A 10088-nucleotide genomic window follows, 5' to 3' on the forward strand; every position below is an offset into this window, starting at 1 on the left:
TTTGGAGTCCTTTTTCTTTAATTTTTTGGTTGTGTTGTTGTGATGTCTTGCAGTCTTTTCCTCAACACACTGACTCTGGTTTTTATGAGTTCATGTCTCTGTTAAGTTTGGCTTGTCTCTTCCTCTTCTCCCCCGCCCAGATTTGGAAAACTGTGGTAATGCTGGTATTCCCATTTCATTTTTCCCCGCATGTGGGATGTGGTCAGTCTTTCTTGTTGAACTGTCTCACCAAGTGAGAAGAATTGGGCGCACCAAGTTAATAACATTTAGAGAAGGCTGTGTAATATTTCTCACCACCTGGCGTGTGCCAAACTGAGACTGCACTCTTTGTCTGCTGTGAATGACCCACAGTTATTGATAGCGCAGTGTTAGGGTTTTGTGTCTGCTTCTGTTATAGCAGCGATGCCAAGCGTGTTCATGTGTGCACAGTTGATGCATTGAGTTGCTTTCTTGCAGAAAGAGGACTGGCTGACAAGATCACACCATTTAAAGCTTAACCCATTAGCATTCACCACCTTTTTACAAGTAGAAACAGCAAGGGAGTGTAATTCAACAAGCATGTCCCTCTGCAGAAAAAGGAAACGAACAACTGCTTTCATTTGTTTGCACTTTTATTACGAAGATAGATACATATATTTCATTTCTAGGAGGAGCTGGTAACTTCTCAGGTTGAGAGGAAATAACTTGTCCTGTTACGATGTAGTTAACTGTTTACAGAACCTTAAATGGTAAATGGTCTTTTGTACAAATTAAATGACACACCCTGTTGATTTGTAGGCTTTTAAGGTGCTTGAAAGTAACAAGTCAGCTGTTGCTCCCTCTTTTCTTTTTCTTTGTGTGCTAAGTACAGACTGTATATACAAGATGACTGGAGCTTCTGGGTGGGTCTGAAAATGCCTTTAGGCTGTATTTTTTTTCTATTAGCACAGGGTGAACCCTGTGGTTAAAAAAAAGAAAAGAAAAATATTTTATAGTATATACAAGTCTGTAAGAAAACTCTTCAGCTCTGTCTGTGACCTCCCTAAACAATTTCCTAATTAGTTAATGGTTCAATTGCAAATTTGAAGTCTTATTTAATCTATTTATTCAGCATGTCTCTAGAATATATATTTACACATACATATCAGTCTGTGGTGCTCGAGGGAGGGGATGTCCCACACTGTCTCGACGTCTTCCGTCATAAAGCTGCTGAATACCAGTGAGAATGAAACAGGATTTATTGCTGAAAATACACAGTGCATCAAATCACTGTAGTCATGAAATACGTGGCATTTTTTTATGCTAATTTCTCACCAGCATTGAAAGCTTTTAACCTTTTGCACATCTAAAACCCCAGAACATAAATTATGTATTCTGCTTGTGTAATTTCCAGCATTGAAGCGCATATTATAATTGTACTATTTATAAATACAGGACAAGACAGCATGGGCATTAAGTCTTGTTCCTAAATACTCATAGAAATGCTGGACTGAACCAGTGACTTTCTTACAACATCAAATTGGCTAAAGCCGTTCTGTGTTTCACCTGAAATGTGTCACGAACTGTAGGACACTTGATAAACTGTATTTGACACCATATACATATATGAAGAGAAATTTAAAACTGTGCAAACTGCAACTGCTTAATAATCCCTTAGGGCCAGCAGAAGGTCAATTCTGCATATGTTTGTGTATTTTACAGTCCACCTGTACAAATAACATGATTGGCACCTGTCTGTATACACATGACCAGTATTTGTGTGTGCTCACTAACATGCAAATACTGGGAACATGTTTGTACTTTATCTCAAAAGCCAGAGGACACATAATATTCAATATTCTTGATAAATATTATCATATAAGTCATTACACTTTGGGAGCCAGCTTCCCAAGATTTTCTCTTGTGATTAAATGTATATTCAACATTTTGGATCACTCAAACTCCTGCATTCTTTTGTCCGCAAGGACATTTTTGATAAATTCACTAGAGAGTTTTGTGACGCCTAATAGTCCTGTAGATGATCACGTCTGGGACGGGAGAGTGATTTCAAACAGACAGAGCCATCTACAGGTGGGACGGCCCACCTCCCTTCGGGTTCACTCGGGCGTCTTTGATGTCCATCTTCTTCCTCATCGCCTAGTCCATCCTAAGTCCATCTTCCTGGACAGTCCTTTGAGGTCTTACCACTTTCCAGGTATGGGTGTGCCACACTCATACCAGCCCACGTAAGTTGTGTGCGACTTTCCTCCAATTTCCCCAAAGGAAACGGGCTCTTGTCTCAGTGCTCTGTAGAAGCCTGGCAACAAACAGAGGAAAGATGAGACTCTACTAAATTAAAGACATTAAATAATCTGTTGCTGTTTACAGCTGTCCAAAATACCCAGTTTGCTTGGGAGTTGGTCAGCCAGTAAATGGCTGCCAGTCCGGCCATCCAGGAAGGAGTCCACAAACTGACAGTGGTCCTCGCCGTATCCCGTCTGATCCCCTATGTTGTAAAACTTCCCTGCAGTGGGGAGAAGGGAGGTCATTCCTCAGCTACCTCGTAATGCGCAACTCCCAGTTCATTATAAATGAATTTTAAAGGAAGAACCAAGAGAAGCATATGAACCATCATTCACTTTTGAATGTTAAGATGATTTGTTTGTGATGTTTTTGAAGGCCTGATATTTAAGAGACAGCACTGTGTTTGCAAATGATTTGTAGTTTACTTCTGGCTTCTGATTTGTTCACTGATTTCTTTGAATAATCACCATTGAGAGATTCACTCAGGTAGATCTTGTATCTTAAGGAGTTGCACAGCTGGATGCCCACAAACTTGCGATACCAAGTTCTCTTCACGTACTGCTTTCCACTGCATTCAGAGTAGGCGTCAGCTTTAAATGGAAACTGAGTCCAGATGGCATCTTTTCCTGTGAGGTAATAATGAGAAACAAAGAGTTTGTGTAACGTAACAATAGGATCTAAACTATGGATTCACAACTTGTCGAGTTGAGTTGGGGGGGGGATAATCACCTGAAACATACTCGCTCACTCGAGGGTCCGCTACAGACAGGAGGGAAAGTTGTAATGAGTAAAATCATCAAAGAATTTCAGATTTAACAGGCAGTCATGAGACATCCTAAAATATTCTACTAAACAAATCCAGATTTGTATCAGAGTATATCTGGCATATTATTTACAGCATGCAACCCCAGCAGGCTGGGCTTTGATTGCAGAAGGGCAGGAGGCCAATTAAGCTAACCACTCCCTCTTCAGTGCCGCCACTGTGAACTAAGAATATAAGAGCTCATCCACACTGGGACACATTTCAGCTGCTTAATGGATGGAGTGAATTCAGCTTAATGCTGTGATCACCAGGTGCGTGATGTGTTAGAAATGAGCCTCAGAGAACATCTGATGAGCTGACAAGACCCCAAGATTTGAGCCTTAATCAGGCAATTCCCTGCTGCCATGCTGAAATGATTAGACTAGCAACTGCCTAATAGTCCACTGAGAATTAATGCTAATCACAGCCTGGAAAGTAACATATACAGTGGCATTTGCATACAGTAAAAAGTCTCTTCTGTGAGGATTTATCGTGGATTTGTCCTGCATTAGATGGTTGGTAAAACTTACCTGACTCTGTGCTAAAAGTTACAGGATCAGTGGAGGGTCCAGTTCCCAGCTCATTCTTTGGTGTTACTTTGAATTCATAACTGAAAAGAAATAAATATTAAGGACAAAACAAAGTAATAATAATAATACACAAAGAAGAAAATAAACAGCAGCGTCTGACAGCTAAGTGTGGGTTCACACACAGAGCTGATGATTATTCCACGTGGTGCATTCAGATGTGCTGGCAATAGCTCAGCTAGCAAACCCAGCCCAGGGGAGGGTTTTGGTGAGTCTTGAGACTCCAGATGCTGAGATCTAATTGAAAACTCAGTGACCCACTCCACCCAGATTCCCCTCAGGTTTTTTTTTTTTTTATGTCACTTTGGCCATTTTGTGTGAGGAAAACCAAATGTGACTCACTGCACAAGCTTCGAGAGTTCAGGAGAATCTGGAATTAACTTTAAGTGACGCACACTCAGAGCACTTCGGTGCAATTTAATACCCTTCTCTTAATTCCATCACTGGTGAACTTTAGTAATGCAATCAGTCACTTTAGTCCAGCCGGACCACATTTGTTCACCTACAGATTTATATGGACAAACCCTACCCTTCAATCCCAAACAAGACTAAAGGATTATATCAGAACGCCTGGGGGTGAATACCTGCTCTCTGGTTTGAGATTCTCCACGGCTGTGTGTGTCTGGTTGGTTGTCAGTACTGACATCTCCCTTCCATTCGGGCCCGTAGTGGTGGAAACAACTTCATACTCTGAGAAAAGGGAGAAGTCACACAGTGTATTTAATCAAAACATTTCACATTTCAACTCTGTCTATTCATGAAATAATTCAGAAAACAGTGACATATCTTAATAAGAGACACATGACACTTGAGGCAGAACACGTCTTTTGTTGTTGTGATGTGTCTGTCCATGAGGGCCTTTTATTCGCTTGTTGCACATAGTTTACAAGACAGCTTAAGAAACCATTTTAATATTTTATAGAATGATCTTGGCTAATATTCACGAGTCCAAATGTGGTTTGTAAAAACAGATTACAGCTCACTCAACCTAGACTCCTAATCAAGACTTGCAAAAAGAGTATAATGAAATCCAGGCACCTCAATCAATTCATGCAACTGGGAGGCAGAGTTTTGTTTAATAAGGCTTTCAACTTCACTTCAGTCATTCTTAAATATTAGGCTTTTATTTGCATACCTCTGGTTTCGTTGTCGGTTTTCTGCCAGTCAAGAATGACAAAGGATGGACAGCCCTCCACGGTAACCACAGTGAGGTTGGACGGAGGTAGGCGGGGAGGACCGGTCACATTCTGATCGCTGCCTTCCTCATCGGGGAAGTAAGCAAGGGAGGAGGTGATGGAGCACGGCTCATGTGGCTTCTTATCCGTCTTGTAGATAACATGGGGAGCTGTGTGTGGGTATAGTAAGTATTTATTTTAACAGGAGCTAATAATTCATGTCTCCTTAAGACACTGATCGGTCTTAGTGATGGCAAGTACTTTAAATCTTACCTATAAAGCGTGGATTGCCCATGCTGTCTACCTCTGAAGCAGGCAAGGAGCTGAATATGGAGGAGTTTTCATATATGTCAAAGTGGCTGGCTGGAAGGGGAAAAAGTTTAGAAAAGATGGGGTTACTTTGATGAGCCAGGAGTCCCTGGCAGCTCTCCCTCTCTTAGTTTTACAGCTTTGGCCCAGGTCAGTGACCAGGTAGCCCAGCACCTGCTCTGGCCTGCATTCAGACTCTTTGTCTGTTCCTTAGTACTCGAGCTTGCTTTTCTCTTTATCTTGCTACTATACACATCTGCAAGCTGCATCACTAGCACATTCTCTTTATTAATGCAATGACTGCAAAGCTCTCTATGCTTTTACTCACAGCTAAGTATGAGGTCATTTTGTACATATGCAATGATGTTCCTCATAAGAAACACTACAAAATGCACTGCTCGTACTGTTAAACACAGGGGCCGTGGTGGTCGTCTGCTGTCTGCGCTCTTGCTTGGGTTTGGCTGTCACCAGAGGGAACAGCTCCAAGATGGAGCCTTTTTCTCCTTGTTTCTTGTCCGCGGGTTTATCTGAGGACAGAACAGCAGGAGGGGAGATCAGTTCTTCTCCCTCATTGTCTGACTCACAGTCATACACAGTTGCGATCCATCTGCTCTGGCCATCCTCACTGAACAACTCAGCGGCCTTTTCCTGGCTGCTGAAAGATCAGAGATTGATTGTTGAGTAATATCTCTAGTGTTCTTTAAAGGGGATAGAGGGCTGCCAGAATGCATACTGCTGAGACCAAGGATGCCCAGATGCACTCACATGCACACAAAAAACACACTTGCTCAATGCTCACAAGTGCAGTTATGTGAAAATGATGAGAGAAACTAAGCAGATGAGATGAGCTGTAATGAGAAGATAAATACAGCATAAATGCAGTTTTGTGCATTAGTAAACACTGTAATTCCTTTGCAAGCTATTTTGAAATATGTGAGTGCTTTTCTTTTGGAAAATACAGCTTAAGATGGTGGTTCTCAAAATGCGATGGACATAAATGCAGAACAGCTGAGACACTTCAATCTGGAAAAAAAATCAGGAATTTAAGTTGAATATATGGTGGGTGTAGGGAAAAAGGGTAAAAATTTTTGCTTTCACACAAGCGTATTAAGATTTAGTTCTGCATGCATCATGCAGATACAAAACAGATATTTTTTACAGGGAAGAGAGTAATACAAGTGATGCTCATGGAGGAGATTTGGTCAATAAGCAGACCAGCCTGTGTGGCTTCAACCAATAGTTTTGATATCTTTGGAAATAGGTTTAGAGACTTTTACAGACAGATAAAAAAGATTATTATTTGTCTTCCAGCACCTCTACCCCACTACTCAAAACTCAATATGTTATAAAGATTTATTGTAGGGTCTTTGACTTAAAACATAAAGCCCCTTGAGGCAACTATTGTTGTGATTTGTTGCTATATAAATAAAATTGAATTGAATTGAATAAAAACCTCAGGTTGTTTATTTATGACAAATTATTCCTTAAACTTTTTTTTATTGTTTTGTTTTTTTCTTCCATACTCTCCTTTAAAACTCATCCAAGGGAGAGAATTAAAGAGCAGTTTGTGTGTGTGTGTAATTAGAGTACGCAGGGTGAGGTGCAGTTGTGTTCAGTGATCTATGACATCATTACTGTTGCCCTCACCGTGACTGCTAGGCTTTCCCACCTGGTTGGTCTTCTTGTTGCTAGGGGCAGGGGGACGCAGACCTGCAAGGAATCATGGGAAACAAGTGAAGCAAAGCAGAACACGGTCAGCACTGGAGAAGAGACTGAACTGAAAACAAGTGTTGAGTAATGTGAATTGCAAAAAATGATAGAGGGAGATGTATCAGAGCAGACATCTGCAGAAGTACTTGCACTCAAAAAAGAGTATAGAAACATAATACAACATAAACGTAATACAAGCAACAATGCAGCAGCCAAACAAGTTGCATGTGAAGTGCCTAAAGGTTTCTTTGTGAAATCCTGCCACAACCTGGAATTTATGTAAATGCGTGTCAGTTTGGAAGCTATAAACAAAAGTTTGAACCACTCATCCTGAGAAGTGAAGAAACCAAAAAAAACAAACCCAATACTTAAACCAAGGCGGGCCAAATTTTTTTGGAATTCAGATTTTTTTTTTTTTTGGACTCCATTCCATTAAAAAAAAAAGGATTTGATGCTGATTGACCATAAAATGTTCCACAAAAAACCTGCACCACAGAAAATGCAAAATAAATATAAAATCGGACCAAACAGGGAGATGAAGATCACATCATTTTCAGCCTGAGCTGCTTAAGCGAACATGAGGAATGAAATGGCTTTAGTGGTTTGGATAAGTAATCACAAAGAAGGGCAAGGTTCTGCAATGAAAACACCTCCGCTACAAACTGTCAAACTCAATTTTCTTAACGGGAAGGCTCTGCTCTGAATTGATGCTTTATAAAGAAGCAAAAGCATCCTTAATTAATGTTGTTATATCACAGAGGCAGAGAAACTCTGGGAGAAAAAAAAACTTCCTTTATGTTTCATATTTGACTTCTTTAAAGATTTATTTCCAGAGCATCAACTCCCCTTGTTATTTATCATTTCTTATCTTGGATGTTCATTAATGGTCACTATGATAACAAAATAAAGTAACTGTCTGTGCATAAAGGCAAGAGCTTATTTCTCTTGGAGTCGTTTGCTTGTTTCTGGAGTTAACCTCTCCCTGGTCAGTATAAATCAGTGATGTCAGGTGCTGACTACCCAGAGAGAGAGTTGATGATATCAAGGCACATACCTGAAGCAATATGATTAACACTGACAATACAATCTAGGAGTACCTCTGTCTCACATACAGTGTGTCATGATAAAAAGAAAGTACACCTTTGTTCAATTCTAAGGTTTTACATATCAGGACATAATGAAAAATAATCTGGTCTTTACCAGATCTTAAGCTTATGGCATATTACACCATTTCATTATTTATTTAACAAAATCCAAGCTAAAATGCGGAAGCACTGTGTGGAAAAACTAAGTACACCCTTACTGCTTCTATAGGAAGTAAGACGGTAAGAAGCAGCGAGGTGCTGCTAATCAAATGCACTCAATTAGCTGATCATCAGGAAGTGGAACCAACTCTATAAAAGCAGGAGTTTTGGCAGTTTGCTGGTCTGGAGCATTCAGGTGTGTGTTAACACAATGCCAAAGAGTAGAGACATTAACAATGATCTTAGAGTAGCAACTGTTGCTGCCCATATATGGCCATTTCCAAACAATGTGAAGTCCATCATTCTACAGTGAGAAAGATTATTCACAAGTGGTAAACATTCAAGACATTTGCCAGTCTTCCCAGGAGTGGACATCTCAGCAAATTCACCCCAAGGTCAGACCATGCAATATTCAGAGAAACTGTAAAAAGCCCAAGAGCTACAGATTCACTACAGACCTCAGTTAGCATGTTAAATCTTAAAGTTCCTGACAGCACAATTAGAAAAAGACAAGTATGGCTTGTTCGGAAGGGGGTTGCCAGGAGAAAGTCTCTATAAATAACATAATATAATGACTCAGATTAGCAAAGTTTCATCTGAACAAAGTACAAGACTTCTAACACAATGTCCTTTGGACAGACAAAACCAAAGTGGACATGTTTTGCCCTAATGCACAGCACCACATCTGGTGAAAACCAACACAGCATATCAGCACAAACACCTAATACCAACTGTCAAGCATGATGGTGGAGAGCTGATGATTTGAGCTTGTTTTGCAGCCACAGGACCTGGGCACCTTGCAGCCACTGAGTTAACCATGAACTCCTCTGTGTATCAAAGTATTCTAGAGTCAAATGTGAGGCCATCTGTCAGACAGCTAAAGCTTGTGGAAAGTTGGACATACAACAGGTCAATGGTCCCAAGCACAGCAACAAATCTACAACAGAAAGGCTGAAAAATAAAGGAATTAATTCGTTGCAATGACCCAGTCAAAGTCCAGACCTCAGCCTGACTGAAATGCTGTGGTGGGACCTTAAGAAAGCTGTGCATAAACGAATGCCCACAAACCTCAATGAACTGAAGCAACGTTGTGAACAAGAGTGGCCAAAAATTCCTCCACAACGATATGAGAGACTGATAAAGTCATACAGAGAATGACTAGTTCACTATGGGGTACAGTTAGTTTTTCACAAACTACTTCTTAACTTTGGCTTGGTTTCTGTTAAATAAATGACGCTCTGTCATATGTTGTTGTTCATCTGAGGTTGTATTTAAGTAATTTTAGAACCTGGTATGGAGCAGATTATTTATATTATGCCCTGATACGTAAAACCTTAGAATTGAAAGAGGGCATAGTATCAGCTCTGAAGGTGCTGTCATGCATAAGTGAACAAGAAATGAGCCATCAAGGTGTAAAGTGATAAGTCAATAATATGTCTACAAAGTATATGACATGAGGAGAGCTTGTCAACAGTTTCTGCAGCAGGTGAGTTTGGTTTGGTTTTGTCTCACAATAAAACCACTAAAGGAGCACACTGAGCCTCTAATATGCCAAAGGCATCTGACTCAAATCTGTGATTTAAAAGCAGCAGCAGTGTGAGTTCTGGTTTCTCTCAGATAACTTCATCTTCTTCGAGGTTAGAATGTGAAAATGCATGCAACCAAAACACCAGGATTTATGGTCAGGCCAGACAAATATTCTCACTGAATTACATACCAGTGTCTCACAACACCAGGGTTATTGCTTTTTGCACCACACACTCAGATTTCATGGGTTTCACGGATGGAATTCATTGATGGACACGTGCGTCCAACTATAAGCACAGCTTTGAAAAATCATTTCAAGTTTAAATGCCAGTGTGAAACTCAGGTCCATAAAGCTATTGTGGACACGCTCTAATTCTTAGTTTCATTAAAAGCACACACTGTGTACCAGCTTATTGTGTACTTTACAAAGCTTTTAGCAACAGTAGTGTCACAGCAACATTGTAGCTGCATG

The 10088-nt window shown here is 40.3% G+C and overlaps 2 protein-coding genes across 2 annotated transcripts in view; one reads left to right on the forward strand and one right to left on the reverse strand.

The window, feature by feature from the left end:
• Nucleotides 1-1430: 1430 nt before the first annotated feature.
• Nucleotides 1431-8464, reverse strand: LOC115800719 (target of Nesh-SH3-like). The gene is made up of 11 exons (XM_030758218.1): nucleotides 8443-8464; nucleotides 6783-6845; nucleotides 5540-5662; nucleotides 5100-5189; nucleotides 4787-4996; nucleotides 4236-4341; nucleotides 3595-3674; nucleotides 2992-3021; nucleotides 2730-2888; nucleotides 2360-2482; nucleotides 1431-2275 (listed from the first exon to the last, which is right to left on the reverse strand). The coding sequence occupies exons 1-11, from the start codon at nucleotides 8462-8464 to the stop codon at nucleotides 2160-2162; spliced, it is 1122 nt and encodes a 373-aa protein (XP_030614078.1). The 3' UTR covers nucleotides 1431-2159.
• A 793-nt stretch (nucleotides 8465-9257) lies between these two features.
• The window catches only part of col8a1a (collagen, type VIII, alpha 1a), a 3945-nt gene continuing 3114 nt past the window's right edge, over nucleotides 9258-10088 (forward strand). Inside the window, exon 1 of the mRNA XM_030758219.1 lies at nucleotides 9258-9267. Coding sequence (XP_030614079.1) covers nucleotides 9258-9267 — 10 coding nt within the window. The remainder of the gene's footprint in view (nucleotides 9268-10088) is intronic.

This window comes from Archocentrus centrarchus, chromosome 21 (assembly GCF_007364275.1).
Source record: "Archocentrus centrarchus isolate MPI-CPG fArcCen1 chromosome 21, fArcCen1, whole genome shotgun sequence".
Taxonomy (NCBI): domain Eukaryota; kingdom Metazoa; phylum Chordata; class Actinopteri; order Cichliformes; family Cichlidae; genus Archocentrus; species Archocentrus centrarchus.